The sequence below is a fragment of the Carassius gibelio genome, chromosome A1 (genome assembly GCF_023724105.1).
Source record: "Carassius gibelio isolate Cgi1373 ecotype wild population from Czech Republic chromosome A1, carGib1.2-hapl.c, whole genome shotgun sequence".
Lineage (NCBI taxonomy): Eukaryota > Metazoa > Chordata > Actinopteri > Cypriniformes > Cyprinidae > Carassius > Carassius gibelio.
In genome coordinates, this window is record NC_068371.1 from 8,202,945 (window position 1) to 8,228,196 (window position 25,252).

At 38.8% G+C, this 25,252-nt stretch overlaps 1 protein-coding gene across 1 annotated transcript in view; it reads left to right on the forward strand.

The window, feature by feature from the left end:
- LOC127994722 (protein sidekick-1-like) overlaps positions 1–25,252 on the forward strand; it is a 204,277-nt gene that overhangs the window by 82,033 nt on the left and 96,992 nt on the right. The window contains exon 5 of the mRNA XM_052591829.1: positions 1,288–1,421. Coding sequence (XP_052447789.1) covers positions 1,288–1,421 — 134 coding nt within the window. The remainder of the gene's footprint in view (positions 1–1,287; positions 1,422–25,252) is intronic.

Sequence of the window (25,252 nt, forward strand, 5' to 3'; positions counted from 1 at the left end):
TATTTCAAATAAATGATTATTATTATTATTTATTTATTTATTTATTTATTTATTTATTTATTTATTTTTTTCCAAACTAAAATGTCAATATCCTATTTTGCTATAGCTGTTATGCATAATGAAAGTAGATTCCCAGTGAAATGTTGAACTGTTTTCTATGGACATTATATTTTATAATACAGTCAGAACTTTCCCAGAACTGTTTTGCTATTTAAACTTAAAAAGCCATAAAATAGCCTTTTTTACATTTTAATTACACACACACACACACACACACACATGTTTGTTCTTGTGAAAAATGGGGACATCCCATAGGCGTAATGGTTTTTATACAGTACAAACTGTATATTCTATGGCCCTACACCAACCCTACACCTAGCCCTAACCCTCACAGAAAACTGTGCCTTTTTACTTTCTCTAATTCTGTATGATTTCTAAGCGTTTTGAAAAAAAAATATATATTTTATATAATATATATTGCTTCAGTTTATACATATTATATTATATTATATTATATTATATTATATTATATTATATTATATTATATTATATTATATTATATTATATTATATTATATTATTTGAATTAATGTTGATACGTGTACTCTACTTTTAGAAAAGTTCTTTCAGTAACGGAAAGGTTCTGACAGACAGGATTGTGATTTTATTCAGACTTTCTGCAGGGTCTCATGGTGTGGCACATCTAGTTGTGGCGGTGACACTTCTGTTAGGTGACTAAAGTCTGGAGCTCTTAGTGCTTTAAAAAAATTTGCCTCATATGAAAGTGTGATTGTGTCATGTGTGTGAAAATTTGAAAGTGCTATTGATGTTTCTCGCAAGAAAGCTATTGAACATAGACTATCGAGGAACATGAAAGCCCACTCTCCCTTCTTTCCTTATTCATTTTGTTGTGTTTTTCTTCGGCGAGTTATTTTTTCCTGTCCTTGAGAGAGAAAAAAATATCAGTTCAAAAAGGGGCAAAAGCCTCACATAATGTAAGTGGACGTGTGCATGTTCATTTTTCATTGTGTCCAGAGATTTATTGATTTGTGCACGTGTGCTGAAAGGAGTAATTATCATGTTGCCCTCTCGGCGATCAGACCATCCAGAACTAAAATAATTCAATTCTCATGTGCTTTCATTAGTACTCACTTTACCTTGCACAGGTTTACTAATAAGCGAATTGATTTGTTACAGGTCACCCTGAGATCAGAAGGGAAATGAAAACACAAGTGGGTAATCTTGTTCAACGTTCTTAAATGTTTTTGTGTGTCTCTTTTGGTTTCAGAGCAATTACACTGGACAATCAGCTTGTAGTTTTGGGGACGTCAGCAGCAGATGCGGGCCGGTATTATGTAGAGGCCGTTAATGAACGTAACGGAGAAAACAAAACCAGCCCTTCCATTTACCTGAGTGTAGCAAGTAAGTTTCTACAGCATTTACAGCATATGTGTGTGTGTGTGTGTGTGTGTGTGTGTGTGTGTGTGTGTGTATACACACGTTACATACAAAAACTTAGACGTTACATACAAATAGCTCAAAAGTTGTTGAATAATGCTTTTAATAAGATGAATAAACTTTGTTAAATGACTGAACAGATCTTTAATGACGATCTTTAATGCATTCAACTAGCGATTAAAAGTCATTAAACTCCACAATTCACATATTTGTTTGAATGCATATAAATATATATTCAGATTTTAATCAACTACTGATCGTTAAGCATTATATGTTTGTTAATGACTTAACAATGAAAGCTATTTAATCTGCTAATGAGTCAGATGTTCTTTGGAATTAATGCGGATCTGTTGTGGGTTAACTTATCTCTGCTGTATGAAAACGTTTGTGATATTAAGAACGTTATTAGTTAAATGTCACAGCTGATGTACTAAACAGGCCTATCAGGGACTTTATGATGGAAAATATTATGCAATTACATGGATTTGTAGGCTGTCAATGTCTGTATAATGCAAAATTATTAGAGTAGATGTATTATTCTGGGTTCATATGGTCTGTGATTAAAACTGTGATGTGAAATGGTCATTTTTTATGTTGTTCTCATTGAGATTTGCTCTCTGGGACAAAATATCGACTTTTTTTTAAGTGGATGTGCTTTTAAATTAAACACATTGACCCTCCCTTTCACCTTTCACATTTTCAAACATCTCATTTCTCTGTACTGTCATTATGCGCCAGAAACACTCGTGTAGCTTGTGTTATGTGGCACATTTTGTACTTTGCTTTTTAAAGGACATTAATTTAGCCTTTCCACTGGGAGTGAAGGAGAAAGCTGTTTATGCTCCTAATTAAAGCCAGATTTTTTTCATACCTTTCTGTTTATACAGCCAGTTACTTCAAAAGTAGAGTGATATAAATGTACCATGGAGAAGACCTTTATAAATCTCATTTCAAATGAATGTAAAATGTAAGGAACAAAAGGCAATGGAAAGTGTTCATGTGAAAATACTCTCTTTAAGTCATTAGTTTCTTCGCAGTGTTTTAGGGGACAGGAGGTTCACGACTGTCAGTCAAATCCACCACTGGAGAAATGTCATTTTTCCTAATCAAAAATTTAAAGGAAAGGAGATGTTGAGAGTAGTTTAAAGGATCTGAAACTCCAAAAACAAGAGTGTTGAGTTGAATGAATATGACAAGGACATAAGAAGGGGAAAGAACAAAGAGACGAGGAGTAGAGAGCTGACAGCAGGAGGGATTTTAAACCAAAAAAATCACTGCTTTTTAATTGATTCATTAGAATTATTTTTATGTCCTTCTGTGCTGACCTTTAAGAAGTTTATGAGCATTTTAGGGGTTTTTGTTTGTATGTCTGGTTATTTGTCCATGCTGAGCTTTTTGGAGCGGCTGCTATATTACAATTTCAACAGGAACACAGCAGGACTTACACAAACCAGAAAGTACTTCCAGTGCCTCCTGTGTGATGTGTTTGTTGATATTGGGGTTTGGTTTGTGTTTTACAATTTGTGGTTGAGATAGATAGCACAGCATAGGATTCAATGTTTGGAAGGCAATTAATGTTAATAAAAACAGAATTACACTTAGCTTAGTAAATGCAACACCGAATCTCTCGAGGTGATTTGTCTTTATTGCAGTAATAGAAGATGCATACAAGGTTTCTGATTTATAATAAAATACATAAAACACTATCATTCAAAAATTGTCAAACAGTGGCACCAATAATATATATGTTGTTTTTTAAGCATAAGATACTTATTTCAGAAACATTCAAAAATGAATGGTATTCGGTCTCAGAAACTTTGCACTCTAATATCGGTGATGTATTACAGCATGGATATATATATAACAGCTGAATATTAGCACATAGATACTGCTTTTGCTATTAACAGACACAGCATGCTCACATATCAGCAAATATCAACATTAATACTAATAGCCTGAGACATGTCCCAACAGTGTTCATATGAAACTCTACTGGATATGAGACAGGGGTCATCATACAGTCGGGATGTTAAAACACCGAAGCTTGTGGTTATGACATCATAGTGTCACCATGACAAAGCACAACCAAATTGATGTAACCATGGAAATGAAGGCTAGCATGTCATTTCTTTGACTCTTTTCTGTGAGTTTAAGTATGTGGTTTGTGTGTGACTCATCTCTCGGCTTGTTGACTGTGGTGATGAAGAGAGGGCAGGCATCCATCTGGACCAGACGACGACATCTGGAAAGAGACAGACACAGAGAGAGTAAAGGGTCTTGTTAATATTTGACGGTGTTCGTATGTAAATTGTGGATTTAGCCCACATATATTTAAATAGTTTAAATATAAAACAAATAATACTTTAAATAGACACCGAACTTCAGAGATGTTTAGACGTTTATCAATCCTTAAAAGTTTGTGGAATTCTTGGAAATCAAGGGTTGCTATCAGTGCATTTATAGTAAATTGAATTAAATAGGTTGAACACAGTTAACTGGTCTGCCTAAGTTGATATTATAACATTTCATTCTGTTCTGTGTTGATCCTGGATTTGATACATCTTTAGATTTTGTTATAATTAAGTCATATAAAGAGTACAGATTACTTTATTTGTTATAAGTCCCATCTGCATTTCATTTAAAATCTTGCCATTTAAAATTAAAAGTTGTTTATTAAAAATAAATTCATAGGGCCTTGTTATTGAAAAAGAAAATGCAATTCATTATTAAATATTTACGAATTCTATTTATTAGACATGCCTTTTATTACTAAACTCTAATAAAAAAATAAAAAATAAGACGGAATCTAAAAATACAAATGAGGTCATTCAAGAGAGAATTAAACCAGACAAGTCATAAATCTGGTTTATACAGCAGGTTATTCGATATACCAAGAGCTGCCCACAGGAAGAGGAAGTGCCTAACTGTAGTTTTTGTTTTTGTTTTCAGCAGCAGGTTGAGCTGGCTTTGGGAGATCTGAGGGCGACTAAATAACTAATATGAGATCCGTGTCAATGATGCGTGAACCCACTTAAACACACATTTAGAAGTATTTTGACTCTTTTTGTCTCTTGTTCTTTCTGTTTACATTGTTTGTTAGTGCTTGCATGCCAGATGTTGATTATGCATGGTTTGAAACTAAATTCATCAGACGCTTGTCCCTGGTGTCATATGCATTTTTAATTGTCTCACAGAATCTCTGTTCCTGCCTCTCTGTATCTCTAGAGATACCACTAGTACCTTTTTTGTCTCTCCTTCTCCTAATTTCGGGCCTTCTTCCTCTCTCTGAATTTTACCACAACATGGCCACATGCACAATGCAATGTTTTAGACTGTCATATGTAAATGTGAGAGTTATTGTTTTGTGCATGTACATACTATAATCAGTATTTTTGATGTTTTTCTGTTTCTAAAGGAATTGTACTTCAGTCAGTAAAATGTTTCATTGTTTTGAAAGTCCAATGCTCACAAAGGCTGCATTTATTTGATCATAAATACATAGCTTTGTCACATCCACACAAGGAGAGGAGAAGACGGGTAAGTATTTTCGTGAAGCTTTATTAACATAGGACTTCAACGGAGCTGGTAAGTGTGGTCACAGACGGTGAATCTTCAAGCACTGATCAATAGGTGAGTTCAAGCACAAAGCTAGGCCAGACAACAAAGAGTCACTTCCCTTAATCGCTGTGTCTGAATCTCCACAGAGTCACAATACGGTCCACAAGGAGCAGGCAGAAGATCCACAAAGAGTGTCCATGCAATCTTGATTCCAGCCGGTGAGTGAATGAGTGAGGTGAGTATTTAAAGGTGTGGTAATTGCTGGTGCAGGTGCAGGTAATCAGTATTCAGGTGACTGTTCACGTGAGCGGTGCAGGGGAGATTGAGTGGATGGTGACTGGCAATGGTGACTGGGGCTGAGGGAACGAGCTGTGGGTGTGACACTACCCCCCCCCCCCCCCACGGGTGACTCCAGGCATCCTAGAGCGGCGACGGGGACGACCACGACCTCTGGGAGCCGGGCGGTCTGGGTGTTGTCGGTGGAAATCTTCGAGGAGAGCCGGATCCAGGATGTCATTGCGTGGTACCCACGACCTCTCTTCGGGACCGAACCCCTCCCAATCTATGAGGTATTCCAGGTGGCCGTCCCGCCGCCGGGAGTCGAGGATCTCTTGGACCTGGTAGATGTTGTCTCCGAGGATCTCGGGTTGGTCTGGAGGGGGAGGCGGTTCTGGTTCTGTGGAGGAAGGAGAAACTGGATCAGTGTGACGTTTTAACAGTGAGACGTGAAACGTGGGTGAGATCCGGTAGCGTGGTGGTAGGTCCAGGCGGTAGGTGACGGGATTTATCTGAGAATGGATGGTGAACGGCCCTATGTAGCGGGGACTCAGCTTTTTGCAGGGCAGTCGGAGGCGGATATCCCGAGTGGAGAGCCAAACCTTGTCTCCAGGTAGATAGACGGGATTAGGCGATCTGCGTCGGTTAGCGGTCTCTGTATGCCTCCAAACTGCCCGTTGGAGATGGACGTGAGCTGAGTCCCACACCCTCTCGCTCTCCTGGAACCAGTGATCTACCGCGGGCACTTCAGAGACTTCTCCTGACCAGGGAAACAGCGGTGGTTGATAGCCTAAAACACATTGAAAAGGGGTTAAGCCTGTAGTGGTTTGGCGAAGGGAGTTTTGGGCATACTCAGCCCACGGCAGATACTGGCTCCAGGTATCCTGGTGTTGGGAGCAGTAAGTACGGAGGTACCGTGAGATCTCTTGAATCTTCCGCTCGGTCTGGCCGTTGGTCTGAGGATGATATCCAGAAGATAAACTGACGGATGTTCCGAGGAGTTGGAAGAACGCTCGCCAGACCCTGGAGACAAACTGAGGTCCTCTGTCCGAGACAATGTCCTCTGGAGTGCCATAATTCCGGAACACGTTGGTGAAGAGGGCTTCGGCGGTCTCGAACGCTGTGGGAAGACCCTTTAATGGGATTAGTTTGCAGAATTTAGAGAAACGATCAACAACAACTAGAATGGTAGTGTACCCCCTTGAGGGGGGAAGGTCAGTGGCGAAATCCACCCCTAGATGGGTCCAGGGTCGGCGAGGAATGGGCAGTGGTTGTAATTTACCCACGGGAAGTTGACGAGGTGTGGTGGTAACGGCGCAGACCGAGCATCCGAGGATGTACCGGGTAACGTCACGAACCATGTTAGGCCACCAGTACTTCTGCTGGATGAGCGAGAGGGTTCGCCTGCTGCCAGGGTGTCCTGAGCCAGGTGACGTGTGCGTACTTTCCAGTAGGGGGAGTCGCTGGTTGGTGGGCACGTACATTAGACCCGTGGGTACCTCCGGAGGTGCAGGCTCCTCGAGGGTGGCGGCTCGGATTTCCTCGTCGATCTGCCAGAGGATAGGCGCGAGGAAAACGGAGGGTGGTAGAATTGAATCAGGCTTGTTGGTGTCTGGATCTGGTGAGTACATACGGGACAGGGCATCTGCTTTAGTGTTCTTGTGACCTGGTTGATACGTGATCTGGAAATTAAAGCGAGCAAAGAAGAGTGACCACCGAGCCTGACGAGCATTGAGTCTTTTGGCATTCTGCAGATATTGGAGATTTTTGTGGTCGGTGACAACAGTGAATGGGAACTGAGCTCCCTCTAGCCAGTGCCGCCACTCCTCAAGGGCGAGTTTAATGGCCAACAACTCACGGTCTCCGATTCCATAATTGCATTCGGCAGGAGAGAGTTTCTTAGAGAAGTACGCACACGGATGGAGTGAGCAAGGTTCACCAGACCTTTGGGATAGCACGGCTCCAATGCCGTGATTGGCCGCATCCACCTCTACGACGAACGGTTTGGACGGGTCAGGATGTCGAAGAATGGGCGCTGAGGTGAAGAGGTGTTTAAGATGGCTGAAGGCTTCTCGAGCTTGGGGTGTCCAGCGCAGCCGGCGCTGACCTCCTTTTAGGAGGGATGTTAGAGGAGCAGAGTGCAGGCTGTAGTTCTTGATAAAGCGCCGATAGAAATTGGCAAAGCCAAGGAAACGCTGGAGTTCTTTCACCGTTGTGGGCTCCGCCCAGTTGGTCACAGCATCTACTTTGGCTGACTCCATCTGAACTCCCTCCGCAGAGATCACGTATCCGAGGAAGGAGACGGTAGTGCAGTGAAACTCACACTTCTCAGCTTTTAGGTAGAGGTGGTGGTCTCGGAGTCGTTGTAAGACGTGGCGGACATGGGTTTGGTGTTCTTCTATGTTCCGGGAGTAGATCAGGATATCGTCTATGTAGACAATGACGAATTGGTGGAGATAATCACGGAATATTTCGTTCATGAAACTCTGGAAGATGGATGGACTGTTAGCAAGCCCATAGGGCATAACCTGATATTCGTAGTGCCCGGCAGGGGTGATGAAAGCAGTCTTCCACTCGTCTCCCTCTCGGATACGGATCAGATTGTAGGCACTGCGGAGGTCGAGTTTGGTGAACACCTTGGCTTCACGCAGTTCCTCCAGAGCCGCCGGAACGAGTGGTAATGGGTAGGCGAACTTGACGGTGGCGTCATTTAGCACTCGATAGTCGATGCATGGTCGAAGTCCGCCATCCTTTTTGGGGACGAAGAAGAAACTGGATGCAGCTGGAGATGTGGATGGTCTGATGAACCCCTGATCGAGAGCCTCCTGGATGTATTCCTCCATCGCCACCTGCTCAGGACGGGAGAGTGGATATATTTTCCCATGTGGTAGCTTGGCACCTGGCAGCAGGTCGATACAACAGTCCCAGGGCCGATGTGGTGGTAATCGGGTGGCTTGTTCCTTGCTGAACACATCGGAGTAGGAGGAGTAAAGGGCAGGTCTTCCTATGGAGGTGGAGTGCAATTGAAGGTGCGGTGGCTCGGACTGTGAACTCTGGACTGGTGAACGGTGAATGTGACTCTGGCATCCCGGATCCCATGCCTGGATCTCCCCTGTGCTCCAGTTGATTTGTGGGTTATGTTGGGCCAGCCACGGCCTACCCAGGATGACGTCAACGGTAGCGCGAGGAAGTACGAGGAGGGCCAGTTGTTCCCGGTGTCCGTGGGGCAGAACGAGTTCCAGCTCGTGTGTCCTTCTAGTTATTTTGCCTCCCCCTAACGGTGATCCTTGGATGGTAGTGATACGGTAGGTGGTCTCATTCTGGGTGATGGGTATACGGTGCTTGGTTACAAAGTGAGATGAGATGAAGTTGCTTGCGGCTCCGGAATCCACCAGGACATGGATGGAAAGATTGCGTGAGTTAATTGTTATCTGGGCTTTGATATGAGGTATGTGAGATACAGATGGGGTAATGGAAACTGTACTCACCATTGGGCGAGGCGGACGGACCGGGCAGGCGTGGATCAGGTGAGTGGCCTCGCCACAGTATAAACACAGCCGCTGCTGGATGCGGCGTCTCCGTTCGGAGGCATCTAGGCGGTAGGAGTCGGTGATCATGGGTTCCTCCTGGTTTCGTTGAGGCGAGGGCGTTCTGGCTGATGGAGAGATGGTATATGAAGCCGGGGAGGCACAAGCCGAGAGGTGCTGAGCAACATTTATAGTTTTTTTGATGAATGTCTCGAGATTGACATTATCGTCGTAAATGACCATTTGCTTTCTGATCTGGGGCTTTAAACCTTTACGGTATGCAGCTAGCAGGGCAGTTTGGTTCCAACCACTGGTGGCGGCTAATGTCCGGAAACGGAGAGTGTAGTCGTGAATTTCCGTGGCTCCCTGGCGGAGATTTAAGAGTTCATCATGGGTTGAAAGAGGAGTTAGAGCCACCCCGAACACTTCCTGGAGGTGGGTGGCGAAGGCATCGAATGAGGATAGAACCGGACTCTGGGAGTTCCAAAGAGCCTCTGCCCATTGGAGCGCTCGTCCGGTGAGGAGAGAGATCACAAAGGCGACTTTGGTGGCCTCATTGGGGAATTTACTGGTATTCGCGTTGACGAACAGTGAGCACTGCAGAATAAACCCACTGCAGCCACTCGGTTCACCCGCATAGCACGCGGGACGTGCAAGGGGCGTGCTGTTGGTGGTGGAAGCACTAGTTTCGGTGGGTGGTGAAACTGACTGTATTACTTGGCGGAGGGCAGTCACCATTTCGGTGAACGGGTCCGAAGCCGCTCCCTGAGCAGCAGCGTTAACATCCATGGGAGATATGAAGTTCTGTTTTACGGGCTGGAATCCTGTCACATCCACACAAGGAGAGGAGAAGACGGGTAAGTATTTTCGTGAAGCTTTATTAACATAGGACTTCAACAGAGCTGGTAAGTGTGGTCACAGACGGTGAATCTTCAAGCACTGATCAATAGGTGAGTTCAAGCACAAAGCTAGGCCAGACAACAAAGAGTCACTTCCCTTAATCGCTGTGTCTGAATCTCCACAGAGTCACAATACGGTCCACAAGGAGCAGGCAGAAGATCCACAAAGAGTGTCCATGCAATCTTGATTCCAGCCGGTGAGTGAATGAGTGAGGTGAGTATTTAAAGGTGTGGTAATTGCTGGTGCAGGTGCAGGTAATCAGTATTCAGGTGACGGTTCACGTGAGCGGTGCAGGGGAGATTGAGTGGATGGTGACTGGCAATGGTGACTGGGGCTGAGGGAACGAGCTGAGGGTGTGACAAGCTTAAACAATAGCTTAAAATCATTAAAAATGGTAATTTATTACCATGATGGCAAATCAGAATTTTTCTTTAGCCTTCACTGTCACATGATCCAGAAATAATTGTTGTTCCACAATAAATATTTCTTTTTTATATCACATAATATTTTTGTCACAACACATTTTTTTTTTCTTAGGATTCTTTGATGAATAAAAAGCTCAAAAGAGCAGAATTTATTTGAAATGAGCTTCTTTTTAAACATTATGGTCACCTTTTTTTTTTTTTCGTCACTTTTAATTTATTTCTATTTTTATAACTTTTTTTTTCTTTATCCAAATTTGAATGTTTTCTTACCTGACTGGCAGACTGAATTTTTTTTAATGTTAGTGCTAATGTTATTTCTCTGAGAACATTGCAAATTTCATAATTTATCACCGAAACCTTTCAAATGTCGTCACTAACTGTGAAGACTAATCCAGTCGCGTTTATTATTGTCCTGAACATTTAATCCTCAAGATTAAAACATATCCAGATCAGGATTGACACATCTGGATAATTACATACTCATTAATCTTTAGATGAGATTTGTGGCCAACAGTTATTTACAACCATCTCATCTGGATCTGGTGTTTGATATATTGCTTCAGCCACAGTGTTTTTAAAAGGATCTTTTTTATGTTTTGGATTAATCTGTAAGTATTATTCAGCCCTGCTTTTCCGTTTCAATCAAATCAAATCACATCAGATGAATTTATTTGATGAAATGCAGGCTTGCTGTGATGGTGAGTGATGGGGGATGTTTTAGGTGTTCGAAGTATACTAACATCAGAAGCAAGCAGCAAAGCTTTATGTTGTTGCTGATCATGCATGAATGCTCAAATCAAATCTGGGCACATAAACATGTCTCAAAAGGCAGCATGTTATTTCTATTAACTGATTGCATAATAAAAACCATCAAGTATATGCAATTAAATTCATTATACTTCATAAAGTGCATTGTGTTCTGAAATTCACCACTAGTGAAAATGCATCTATTTTGCATTCTTTTCAAATGAACAAAGTTTTAAGCTGCAGATGATCTAACCTGCAATTAAACATTTTGTGAAGAAAATGTCAGGTACTCCACAAGTTTCTGCAAAACCCGATGATCCATTTCATTTTTCCAGCATTTTTTGAAAAACATCTGACCTTTACAAAGAGGTTAAAACATTGTCAATGTCACAAATTTGATTAGTGACCTATAATAGTGCAAAATCTAAAATATTTCTTCATTTAAATCGTAACGTCTAATTGTTTTAACATTTTCAAACTTCCAGACCCTTGTTTATATCCAGGTTTAAATGAAAAGAAATATCAGTTTATCAATATAGACCTTTACTGTTTTATATATATTTATATAAAAATTGCATTCTTTATGCATTATTGTGCTTTTGCAATCTGTTGTAAGTTGTGATAGTTTTAGTAATATAATACATTATATTACTTTCATATTCATACTTTTTTTGAGTGTGCATTAAAAATGTATACTCATGTGCGTTAAAATGGGTGTATGTTAAATACACAGTGCCAATTTCACCAAGCATGTAATGGATTATAAAAGCACATTATGTATAAAGTCTCATTTAAAGTGGTGCCAAACATATTATACAGTATATAGTTGGTTACCTTCAAGTATTTTGTTAGCTATTTCAGCGTATTGCATCTTTATGTCTGCCTGCCTTTGAGTGTATGTCAGAATATTCTCAATAAAAGGAGTTGACTTTGCTGTTGCTTTAGAAGGTGAAGTTTAAAAGACATTCATTCTGTCGTTTCTCTTCAGGAGATCTACTGTATGTCAGTATCTATCACAGTCACTTTTAAACAACCTCCCTCATCACTGGAAAGTTTCCTCCCAGTTTGTCTGTTGTGGATTGTTATTTGTTTTCCAACTTATGACAAGATTCATTACATTTCAGATTGATTTGCAGCATTTAAAATCATGTTTTGAATTCTCTTCTGGGATAAGAGGATGGAAATACTGACATTAGTCGATCTGATTCGAAACAAATAGTGGCATGAAATAAATAATCAGCAATATCCAAATGATTTTAATTTTATGGACAAAGCAGTTTGGAATGATGTGAGGGTGAGTACATTGTTATTTTTGGGTGAACGCTCTCTTAATGGAGAGCATGTATTGACTATTGGTCACATTAGCAAAATTTGGATGAAACTTTGACATTTGGACTCAAATTGGATTGAAATGACTCCGTTTCGACTGCGAAAAATTACAGAACAACACTTTAACTAAAGTATATTTTTGCAGCAGCAATGCTTTTTTGCTTGATTTCTTGATATATCTGTTATGAGTTATGATTATTTCTTCATCCCTAGTTCACTCAGGATGTCCAGTAATAAGTCACAATTAGCAGTTGGACATATTCTTGTTTCACACCAGTGAGCTGTTAATTATTTTGTATGTTTGACAAGCTATAATAGAATTGATGCTAGCGGGTGTGTTCATTTTTGTGTCATCTTCCCGCTCCTCTCCTCCGCGTCTACATGTGTTGTCATGTATCAAAGTCCATCCTTGAAGACATTTACTCACCGCGTTTCAGCATGAAGGTTTTTTTTCCCCGTCATTTTCAATTACAGGCACTAGGCTGTGTTGATTCGGTGTGTGTGTCCGTCCGTCTGTTTGTGTGCGACCTCTGCGGGGTCTTGTCTATGCCAGTTAGAACAAGCGGGCCAAAATTTTATCTCGCAATGGCAGCCGACTCGCACAACATGAGCCAAAGTCTCCTTCATGAGAATTAACAAAATCATTAGAGATAAAGAAAGAGTGGGGGGAAGGAGAGAGAGACTCATTAATGCCCGAGTAGTTTACTGAAAGCTCTTCCTCGCTCTGTATTGTCTAATAAAGATGTTTGGGTATTTTTCTCTGTTCATATTGATTGTAAGTGTGTGTTTTTGGGCCTGGGTGATACAGTTGTTGTAATGTCCACTGTAGACATACCAGCTCTGCTAATAACCTACTTAGCTGCTTTGCTGCATACTGTCTACATAGGCAGCTGCCTTCTTAAAGGTCCCCTGAAATGCTTGGAAACGCAGCGTTATTCTATGTGTTGACATATTTAACTGAAACAAGAAGACAGGGCGGGACATATCAAGCAACCCTTTTTTAAATATCCACTAGCGTTTGTTTATTCCACAGCTTGGCTTGACCGTTCAGAGACATTGAGCTCTGTAAAGCCGCATTTGACATCCACAATCACATCCATATTGCTATAAAATATAGCAATTCAAATAGGTCCGATACATTTTGTGATCTGCGCCGACGCGCACATGAACCGCTCTGTGCTATTGTGCCTCTGGACCGGAGCAGAGTTTGTGAGGTGTGTTGGTTAGAGTGACACAGCGCAAAACTAAACTCAATGGAAAGCATATGAATTGTTCCCTGTCTGTGCACTACATGTCATTCATCATACAGAAAATATTAATAAATGTAATGACCTATTACAGCCGTGGCTTCAGCGTGTTTTTATAGCATAGGGGCGGGCGCTTGGGATTCTAGAGATTGGACAGAAGATTTACCGTATTTTTCGGACTATAAGTCGCACCTGAGTATAAGTCGCATCAGTCCAAAAATAGGTCATGACAAGGAAAAAAACATATATAAGTCGCACTGGACTATAAGTCATATTTAGTTAGAACCAAGAACCAAAAGAAAACATTACCGTCTTTAGCCGCGAGAGGGCGCTCTATGTCTTCCGTGTAGACTACAGGAGCACTGAGCAGCATAAAGCGCTCTCTCGCGGCTGGAGACGGTAATGTTTTCTCTTGGTTCATGTCTCTTAGTTCATTTCTCTTGGTTTATTTCAAATTAATTTTGATAAATAAGTCGCACCTGACTATAAGTCACAGGACCAGCCAAACTATGAAAAAAAGTGTGACTTATAGTCCGGAAAATACGGTAATGAGAAGATGAAGCTAGCATATTAATACTAAAAGCTAAAAAAACGTACATTTTGATTTCATGGGGACTTTGAGGGAACCAAAATGGAATCTGATAAGTGACTATTTTTTAGGTCATTTTATTTTTTTATGATACACTTAATGTTGCTTATGTTTCTTTCGCTATAGTCAGTCTTTTATGGATTCTATTTGTAAATGACTTTTCTCATGATTTGCTTTCTGGTGAAGTTCAGTTTCGTTTAGTACATAATACACTTTCCTTTCCTAAGTAGAAAGGGTTTTAAAGACCCCATGGAATAAAAAATTGACTTGTGTGGCTTTTAGTCCCTGCCTTTTAGCTTTGCCAACTGTATGCTAATGTAGCCTACACATATAGAAGTTGACAAAAATAAATTTTAACCATTATCTGGATTTATTTTTACCTCACACTGAGTGTCAAGTCTGAGACAATTTGTATCCCATATTAAACTCCATTGGGCCTCAGCCCTGAAGGTCTCCCATATGTGTGCGCAATATGTGAGTAAAGATCTTTATAGTAGCATTCATATCACATAGTTCGTTTGTACACTTCCTTTACGATGTGGTTTTAGACCAGAATGCTTTGAATGTGTCTGATTTGATGTGGTCTTGAGTCAAGCTGCCTATGAGTCACTCCTGCAGCTAGAGAGTAAACTGGATTAATTCATGTCTGTCAGTCTGATTCGTAGTAGCAGCATCCTGAGCCTCTGTAATCCATGTTCAGTACTCTGGATTTATGCTTTGATAATCGTACTGAACATTATCCAGAAGTAGTTTTTGATAAAAAAAATTAAAAAACCTACTTATATTCATATAACATATTTTTTTTGTTTAAAAGTATAGGCTCTGGTTTTTAATTAGGTGTACTGCACATTCAAATATTAATACAGCAACATATACTATAGAGGCCATCAAATTTTATTGAGCGTCGTCCAAATTGCTGGAGGTGGCTGGCACCTTTTTTCAAAAATGCTTGCAGGGAAAGAGTTAAGCCACCGGATGTTGTTTATAATTGGCTTGAGTGAATAAGTTAAAGGGATAGTTCACACTAAAATAAAAATTCTGTAATTTACTCTTGGTGATTCCAAATCTGTACGAGTTTCTTCTGCTGAACACAAATGAAGATATTTTGAAGAATGTTGGTGACCAAACAGTTGACGGTAGCCATTGACTTCCATAATATGGGGGAAAAAATACTATGGAGGTCACTAGCTACTGTTAACTGTTTGGTTACCAACATTTTGGTTTGTATCTACTAGAGGGTTAATACATGATGACTTTATTTTCATTTTTTGGCTGCATTATTCCTTTAATAAGCAATTGATGTGAATGAGTGAGTTAAGAAGTGATTGAGTAAGAGATTCACTGAGTAAATAAGGGAACAAAATGTGTAAGTGAATGAACAAGTAAATGAATTAATACAAAAGTGAACGCTAAATGAGTCCCCAAATGAGCATGACACTTAAATTGCCCGCTGTTGTTTCTAACTTTAAAAGCTCTCAACTGTTGTTTACTCACTTGATATGACTCTGAGTAACAGACTTCATGACCCAATTACCCGAGTTTAACCGCACTACTTTAAACAGCTCGGAGAGACTGAGATATCTTCAGATCTCAGATCACACTAACCTTCATGGACACACAGCTGTAATGAGTTTGACTGGAGGACAGTTTGAACACGTGGAGTTGCTGAAGGTAGATCTGTGGTATCGTATTAAGAGCCCCTCAGAGGCTTGCCTCTTTAATTTGGTCTTCTGTGGCTGGGTGAGTTTGACACTTTTAATTAATTAATGCCGTTACACATCACTTAACATGCACGATAAGAGGTCAGATATGGAAGCACTGCTCATACTGTATAAGTTTCATATCATATCAGCTGTTATACATATATTTATTTATGCATTAGTAACCTGAGGAAAAATCCCATTTTATCAGTGATGAAACTCTGGACTGTTGTGACCCAGATGCAGGGATAAACTATATTTTGAGACTAAGATGAAGACCATTAAAGGGGGGGTGAAATGCTATTTCATGCATACTGAGTTTTTTACACTGTTAAAGAGTTGGAATCCCATGATAAGCATGGACAAAGTTTCAAAAATTAAGTTGTACGTTTGAAGGAGTATTTCTGTTCCAAAAATACTCCTTCCGGTTTGTCACAAGTTTCGGAAAGTTTTTTTCGAGTATGGCTCTGTGTGACGATAGATGGAGTGGAATTTCCTTATATGGGTCCTGAGGGCATGTTTGCCGGAAGAGCACGTGCTCCCGTATAGCAGAGCACTGAGAGCACAACAGACATTCACTGATCAGAGCGAGAGCGTCGTGAAAAGTCACAAAAGAAGTGTGTTTTTGGTTGCCAGGGCAAGACAACCCTGCACAGATTACCAAAAGAGAAACAGCATTAAGGGACCAGTGGATGGAGTTTATTTTTACAGAGCATCAACGGAGTTGTGCAAGTGTTTGTGTTTGTTCCCTGCATTTTGAAGATGCTTGTTTTACAAACAAGGCCCAGTTTGACGACGGATTTGCTTATCGTTTATTTCTTAAGGATGATGCAATCCCAACGAAAAAGGGTCACGATCGTGTGTTGGAACTGCATGCGGAGAGTAAAACTGCTTAAAATATCTCTGCCTCCTTGTTAGTGCGTCCGCCTTCTATGCCTGAGACCCGGGTTCGAGCCCCGCTAGGAGCGAGTCGTTGCTGCTTCTGCTCTCGTTCAGTTTCAGCCTCGGGATCTAATTCTGGATCATAAATAAACGGCTGAATCTGACTGTTAGCCATGGTTTGTTTTGGTTGGTTTTGTCCTTACGGTAATGTCACAGCTTCCAAACGCTCTCAACGCAAAAGCCTACTGGTGCTCGTGATTCTTTAGCTCCGCCCACACGTCCAGTCGGTCGTGTTTTTCCGGGAAAAATCGGTACAGACTATCTTTCTCTTATGAATATAATAAAACTAAAGACTTTTTGGAGTTATGAAGGATGCAGTACTACTCTATAGGTACTCAAGATTAACAGGATATTGAGTGAAAACGAGCATTTCACCCCCCCTTTAAACATGACCAGACATGCTGTGACTAAAATAACTATAGCCAATAGATTCTGCTTACTGTTCTTTCATCAAACTGTTCTCTAAAGACAACTAACCGGATCGTACACTGGGGACTTGAAATCATGTCCATGCCAATCCAGAACCATGTTAGGATTTTAGACTTGCTTGCCTCTTAATTTTTTCATTGATTGTGAAGTATTTACCTTCAAAAGATTTACTCTGTGTCCTAACCAGATGTGTCAAGTCATTATTCAGTCCTCACCGAGAGCAAACATGTTGCATGAAGAATCAAAATCAGATTTTTGGTATAGGCAGGGGAGTCCAACATAACATGACTAGCAAATAACAAAATATTTGATTTCATAAGAGTTGCACAAAAATCTGATTTTTGTATTGCACATTTTGTTAAAACCATATTATAAAAACTTTACATTTTTAGAAAAGTCTCCAGACTTGTTAATATACTATTCTAGTTTATTTATTAATTTAATATTTTCTTTTTAGGTTTAATGGTTTTGTTATGTACATTTATTTCAGGTTTGGTTTCAACTTCAATGAAAATTTGAAAATGTTGGCTGAAATGAACAAGTGTTTTTTTTATCAGATATTTATATTTAGCATTGTTGCAGCTTTATTTAAACTACTTTTTTTAACAATCCATTATTATTATTATGGTTTTTTTTTCGGTTGTGTTATTTGAATAAATTATTTTATAAACAATTTTAAATTTAAAAAACAATGTGTCTAAAAAATAAAATAAAAAAGATGAATAAAGGCTAGTCACCAACAAAATGTCGCATGTTGTGCAAATCCTCAGTTGGCATTTGCAGCTGGTTAGGACACAGGTAATTACTGCCATTTTGGCCTCATTCATGAAACATGAAACAGATTTCAGTCATTTGCAAAAATGTACAACTTTGTTCTGATTTTGTGTTTCAAAAAAAATAGCTTAGTTTCACAAGCTATCTGAATGAGGTTCATTGTACGAAATGGTTTCAAAACCCGAAACTAAACTAGAAAGACATGCTTTTTTTTTACTAGGCTCTCAAGCTGAAACTAAACTGAAAGACTGAAACTTCTAGGTGAAGATGTTTCAAGTTTTTCTGATCGAGCAATTTGCCATTCACTGACAGTGTTCAAAGGTGATCTGTGAAGTTCTTTTGGGTCGTACTTCTTAATTAACCGCCATTCCTCCCGCATTCGTGGCATGATCAAAAGATCTCTGCCGGCAGAACAGGAAGATATGTTAGATTAAAATGAGCCCTGAAAGTATATTAATAGCTAAGTCTGTTAGCACTCTCCAGGGAAATGCTGAGATCCAGCTCTTATGAATTCATCCAGACACCAGGAAGGCTACAAAAATAATTCTCTGGCTTTTAGACTTCTTTTCCTCACCCTTGCCTGCTACGGCCTGGAAGAATAAACTGGATTGAATCTAAGTGTGGGAATTACCTGACAAAAGCGAGAGGCAGCTCTGCTATTTTGTCTGTTGAGGGTAAGTGGAAAAATTACCAGGAATTACACCTAGGGAGTGAACATCCCAGTCTTACTTGCTTGGCCTCTTTTTACCCTGCGTTCTTGTTCATTAAGGTGATTGACACTGGAACTGGAGACGGTCAATAGGTGCTGGTGAGCAAAGGAGAAAGGGAAAGAGATTGCTTTGCAATTTCTGTTTTGTCCCATTTTCTCTTTTTTTATCTCTGTCTTACATGCATCTTTCACAGCGCAATCGTTGCATCGTTCTCTTTCTCAATACCTCGGTCAATCGAACAGAAAGCTGTGTACATTATTACTACTATTAAAATTAGATTTTTTTTTATATAGCTTTGTTTTCAAAGAATGTTCCAGACAAAGTTGTGAGGACTGTAATAGTGTAATCCCCGTGTTTTTGAAAGTTTCTTATGCTCACCAAGGTTGCATTTATATGATCAAATATACTGTAAAAAGTAGCAATTTTGTGAAATAATTAGAATTCAAAATTACATTTTTCGATTTCAATATATTTTATAATGTAACTTTTTCCAGTGATGGCAGTGATGAAGTTTAAAAAAAATAAATACAATTTCTTTTTTTAAATAATTCACTGATCTCGTGATTTTGAGTGGTAGTGTATAGGTGCAAATTTGGAGGTGGTACATTATTTATTCATAAAAAATAAAAAATAAATTGATTCAGTTCCATAAATAGTTACGAATAGTTACAGTCAGAATCTGAAATGCTAAGTGCAATCCAAATCAGTATAGTATGTGTGATCAAAATCAGAAACAATATTTGAATCTGATTTAGAACTAGATTCGTTGAAGGAACAATTCACCCTAAAAAATCATTTACTCACCCACATGTTGTAACAAACTTTGTGTGTTCTGCTGTACACAAAACAAGATATATTGTAGAACGTTGTGGTCAAAACAGCATTAAACTTTCATTGTATGGACAAAAGAGTAAAACTCATAACTTGTGAATGTGTTCCAAGTAGAAAGTCTGGTTTGGAATGACATGAGGATAAGAATTTTTAAAAGATTTTTGATGTACTCTCCTTATAAGTGTGTTCTAAATCAGAATCAACAACTACATTTGGACATTGATGTTTTAACCCTTAAATTCAGGATGATGAGAAACATTACCCTTGCTGCTCCATATTTATTTAGATATTCTTGAAGTAATGTTAGAGTTCTTTGACTCCAATGGAGGGAAGGAGGGAAGAATGGAAAGAGACATTGGAAGAGGAAAAGAGAGAGACTGCTGGGGTTCATCTGTTTATTTCATGGTGTTTTATCATCTCCTGTTCAATTACAGATGCAGAGATTAAGAGTGACAGATGATCAGAATAACACTCGCCTCCAATCCAAATATTATAAGTAGTCATATGCATATGTGTGGCTTCTGCTCATACATGAACATGGGCTTGTGTTTGAATTATCCCTTTCTCTCTCTCTCTCTTTCTTTGCATGTATATGTTGCTGCTGGGGTTCCTCTGTCAGTTCCCGATGATGTAAATCTTTCATGACTTGACTCTCATTCTCACTTCCTCCCTCACGCTCATCCTGTTCTTTTCCTTTCATCCGCTGCTTCTCGTGTCCTTTCTTCTCTACCCGTTCTCCCCTACTCTTCATTAGCCCTGGCACACCGTCTTCCACCCTGAAACTTCATCACGCACTTTGTGCTTCGCCCTTGTTCGTGTTTGTAAAGTTTTCAGGAGAAAATGGGTGGGAGAAGAAGCGAGAGGAATGTCACAAAGGAGATTTCTTTAATATCTCAGTTGTTCCTCATGTCCTCCTTAGAGCAAACTTTTGCTTAAAGTCGAGTTACAATTTTAACACTTGTGTTGCCTGAGACAAAATTTGCAGGTTGTAAAAGATTAATTTTGTAATTTCGGCAAAATCTGTTGTCTTGGATCACATAATTAGCTGATGAATTGCCATTGCGATGAATCTTAGCTGGCAGTCTCACAGATTTTGGTTCGCATTCCTCCTGCGACACCCGTCTAATTAATAACCAGTTGGATCACAGAAATTGATAGTGTGTGCGTAATCACAAACACAATGTGCCCATTTTTGTATGCACATAATATCTGAATGATTTGACAAAAATGTGCAGTTTAAAACAGCAAACTGCTGGGAATATTGTATCCCATAATACAGAAAACCAATTTCCAGTGTAAATCAGAGGTGATTTCTAACACCTTTTCGTGACCAAACAGCTGCATTCTTTTTCAGAAACATTTCTTTATAAAATATACATGATCCAAATTATTACTGTTGTCTTTGTAAAGGAATATTTCGCCTCCCAAAAATGAAAATTCTTATATGAAATAAAAAAAAAACATATATATATATATATATATATATATATATATATATATATTTAGTGGCTGTTTGAATCATGTTGTGTTTGTTTCAGTTTGTAGTATTTTATAATTTAGCCTATATACACTGAAAAAAAGAAAAAAAAATTAGAACAATTTCCCCTAAGAAAACTGTAAATTTTTCAAACAATTACAAATTGAATTTAGTAGAAAGTAGAAATACTGAAATAATGTTTTTACAGTGGTACTCTAATAATCCTTGTCCAATAGTCTTTGAACGAAAAAAATAAAAAAATAAAAAATAAATAAAATTACAGTGTTGGGGGGTTACTTTTAGTTAACTATAATAACCCTGCCTTAGATGTGCTAAGAGAATAATTAAGGTACCAGAATCATTGATTGCAATCAGAGTCAAAACGAGAATAATTAAATTCCCTTCTTAATTACTGTCCTTGAGCAAGAGACTTGTGTTAGTCCAGAGGACAAGAAGGGAAAACTCACATTGTGACAAGGATGTGTGCTAACAGTAGGCCAGAGCTCACTGTTAAGATATTTCAATACAAATCTACATTAAGAATTCATGTAATGAAGTCATGTGACAACACTATAGCACAGTCTGTTTAGTTTGGAATGTTGATCATTTCATAATGTTTCACTTGCGATGTCTTCAGTTTTGGCAGTGTCAGGAATTTCGGGCTACATTCTGGCAGTGTGACTGCTCTTACGACATCCGTCTAATGTAAAACCAATTAAAGCACAGCAGTTGCTGAGGTTGTCATGTGAGACAGAGAGCAACAGGCACAGTGAGAGGAAGAGACGTTCACTTAAATGTTAATACTAGCTTGACGGGTTGATGGGTGGATGATATATTTGCCTTCTTTTTCATGTTATACTGTATATATGTACACACTAACTGCTGCCAGTATCTTTATTATTTTTATTATTAATAGTTTTAATCAGAAATAATGCATTACATTGATCAAAAGTGATGGTAAAGACGTTTATACAAAAAACAAACAAAACAATACAAAACATTTATTTATTTGAAATAAATGCTGATCTTTTAAACTTTATATCAATTAAAAAATATTAAGCAGCACAACAGTTTTCAATTTTGACAATAAAAAGAATGTTTCACGAGCACCACATCAGTAAATTAGAATGATTTCTTAAGGATCATGTGACACTGAAGACTGGAGTAATGACTTGAAAATTCAGCTTTGCATCACAGGAGTAAATTATATTTTAAAACTAGATGAGTAAGGTTTGCGTGAAAACTTTGAAGTTGCTTGAAAAAGCCTTGACTGAACGTTTGAAGCAGTTGTAAAAGCTTGAAGTTTGAAATTTTAGGTAGATTCTGATAGTGTGTTGCTAATCTGATTTAGCACATTGTTAACATAATTTAACATGATGCTAGCTTGATTAGCATGTTGCTAGCATGTTTAGAGCATGATTAGACTGACATTACCATGTTGTTAGCAAGTTTCTAACATGATAAGCATGTTGCTAGCCTGTTTCTGACATGCTTAACATGTTGTTAACATGTTTTTAGCATGATTAGCATGTTCTAGCATGATTATCATGTTGTTTTTCTGTTCAAATCTTCTTTCACTTGTCTTACTCTGTCACATGTCATATTATCGAGTTGGCTTGTGTGGTTTATTTTTCACACTTCAGAAATGTGATGTGATTTCCGGTGAGGGACCATAGTGAGAGCCGATGGTCCCTAGTTTTTGCAGTGCATTGCAGCATTTTTCAGGGACCAAATAAGATGCACCCTTACGGCACAAAATTTTGACCCCCTTAATGAAATTCTATGGGATTTTGGTGATTTTGGTCTGGTCTTTGAAAATCAGTATAGCAACTAACTTCAGAACAGTCTGAGGGTCTGAGCAGAGTTTGGTGGTTGACTACATTTTGGCTCAGAAGAAGAAGAAGGCAACTTAAATATTCTAATAGAAATAGTTTTTAATTATTTTTGGCCAAATAAATATATCCTTTTGAACAAGTGTATATGTACTGCAAAAGTCTGGGATTTCAATATAAACTCCAATATTTCTCATCATATTCCAAATTATGTCAGCTAATCCATCCAGACTTGATTTATAGACAAAATTGGATATGAGATACAGCTACTTTAAAGTAAGTGAAATACTGTATTTTTGCATTTGATGAATCTTGACACTCATTTCTATGTGTGATATTGATCAAAATGCATCTCTTTGTTTATCTCTGTGGGTGTTTACTCTCATCTGTATAGTCTGCACCTCATTTTTGCAGGTTTAAGTGAAAATAGGAAGACAGTAGGTGTGGTGCTTCCATTAAGGGCAGGTCAAGGGTTAGCAAATTCCCATAATTACATGCCACAGGGTGATAACATGACAGCAGGTATGAAAGAGGGACCAAGAGCAGTGGAGCTAATATAATTTTTTGAGCTTAAAGTTTGAGGATATATTTTGTTTTTTCCCCCTGATTTATTTATTTTCTTTTTTTTTCTCTGTCCTCTGTGAACTGATGGGCAGTAAACAAGAGGAATCGTGGTTCCCTTGGTAAGACACTCTAATGAACTCTTACATCTTGCAATCTTCCCTTCCTCTCGCTTTCTCTCTCGTTCTCTTCCCCTCTTCTCCTGTCTCCTTGCTCTGATGACATCAGATGATCATCTGCTTTGAGATTTTGATTTATGAAGTGAACATTCATCCTCTTGGCATTTCCCTTTCTGATTGCTCAGAAAATGAGGCACGGGCTATGTTCGGAATCATGGGCTATGGGAAGAATTTTGAACAGGGTTGGATGAAGTACAATGAAGACAAGCAATAATAACCCCCGTTCAAGCTTTAGGAGATACGTTTTAATCCAACACAAGTACTGCAGACGCAGACTAAAAGACAAATAGATTAAGCACAACAAAAGTGGAGTACAAAAATACAATTTTTTTTTATATTCTATATGCAACCCAAGTAATTGTACTTTTATATGAGGAGTAACTGTAAAGGGACTTTTGTAATGGAGTATAAATGTAATATGAATTCTGTTTTCAGATGAGTGATTACATTCACTGTATATGTTTTCATAGACTTGCACATTGTTTGGGGTACAACACTGGGCAGGATGTGGAGTAACATTTTTATAACTGAAACATTTTCATAATTGATAAAATGTTTAATTTAATTTTTTAACAATTAATGTTTGGATTTTTTTATCAGATTAATTGATTAATCAAATAAAATTTTAACAGACTACTTCATTATGAAAATCATTAGTTGCAGCCCTAATATATATATATTGTTTTGTTTCGGATGATCCCATTTTTTTTTTTATAATAATAATAATAATATGACCATTTTATTTTATTTTATTTTTAATATTTTTAATTAAATTAACATACTAATAACATTTTATAATGTGTTTTTTTATATAGTATGTAGCATACACTGTACATATTCATGTATTTAATTCTGAACATACCTATACTATAGCTGATCTTTTATGTATTGTGGATCTATAATTTTTATCCCATTATTTTTCATTTAGTACATTAATTATGCATGCATATTAGTACTGCAAAATACATATTAAAAGAAGTTATTGTCTGATCATTTCAAATAGTTCTGCTTACCTTAAGCTTAACCCACACACACAGCATGATATTTAGTTTCACAGTAATATGTGCACACATTGACCAAACACAGCCTAGAATCCTGAGAAAAAATAATTTCCTTGCTCTCTCTTTGCTGTCTCACCCATGCTGTCTTCCTCTGTGTGTGTGTGTGTGTGTGTGTAATCTCTCTTGTACTATGTGTTTAGATGGATTTGTTAGAGGCTTAAGATAATGGATTCTCCTCAGAGACAAATTTAATATCTCCACATGTCGTAATCTCACTCACTACTCATGTAGACAGACACTGGATTAAGATTATCACATCCGATCTTGCCGAATGACCCCTATCCTCGAGTGTGGACTCCGCTTGTCCCTGTAGCTGTGTTCTACATCGTTTGCCGACCATCTCGATATGCTCAAGGCGGCTAATATCTGTGCCTGATGAATACCAACTCGTGGAAGACAACACCGTGTCAACACCATGTCAAACACCATTCTGACTTGAGTGCATGAGGCTGTGTTAGCGGCTGACAGCAGCACTACCTCAGAAGCACGACACACTGTCTTTTCCCCTTAGTGCAGAACCTCCTTTTCATTTGCGGCGTTCTTGAGGCCACTGTACTTCTGAGCTCACTCTGAACCATAACCTGCAGCTATAATCAGCATTTCCAGAAGCGCAATATGAGAATAGATAGACTCATACAACTATTCTGTCAGCAGAGGTGAGGGATGTGAGCTAGACTGGGATTCTTAATTTCTACTGGATC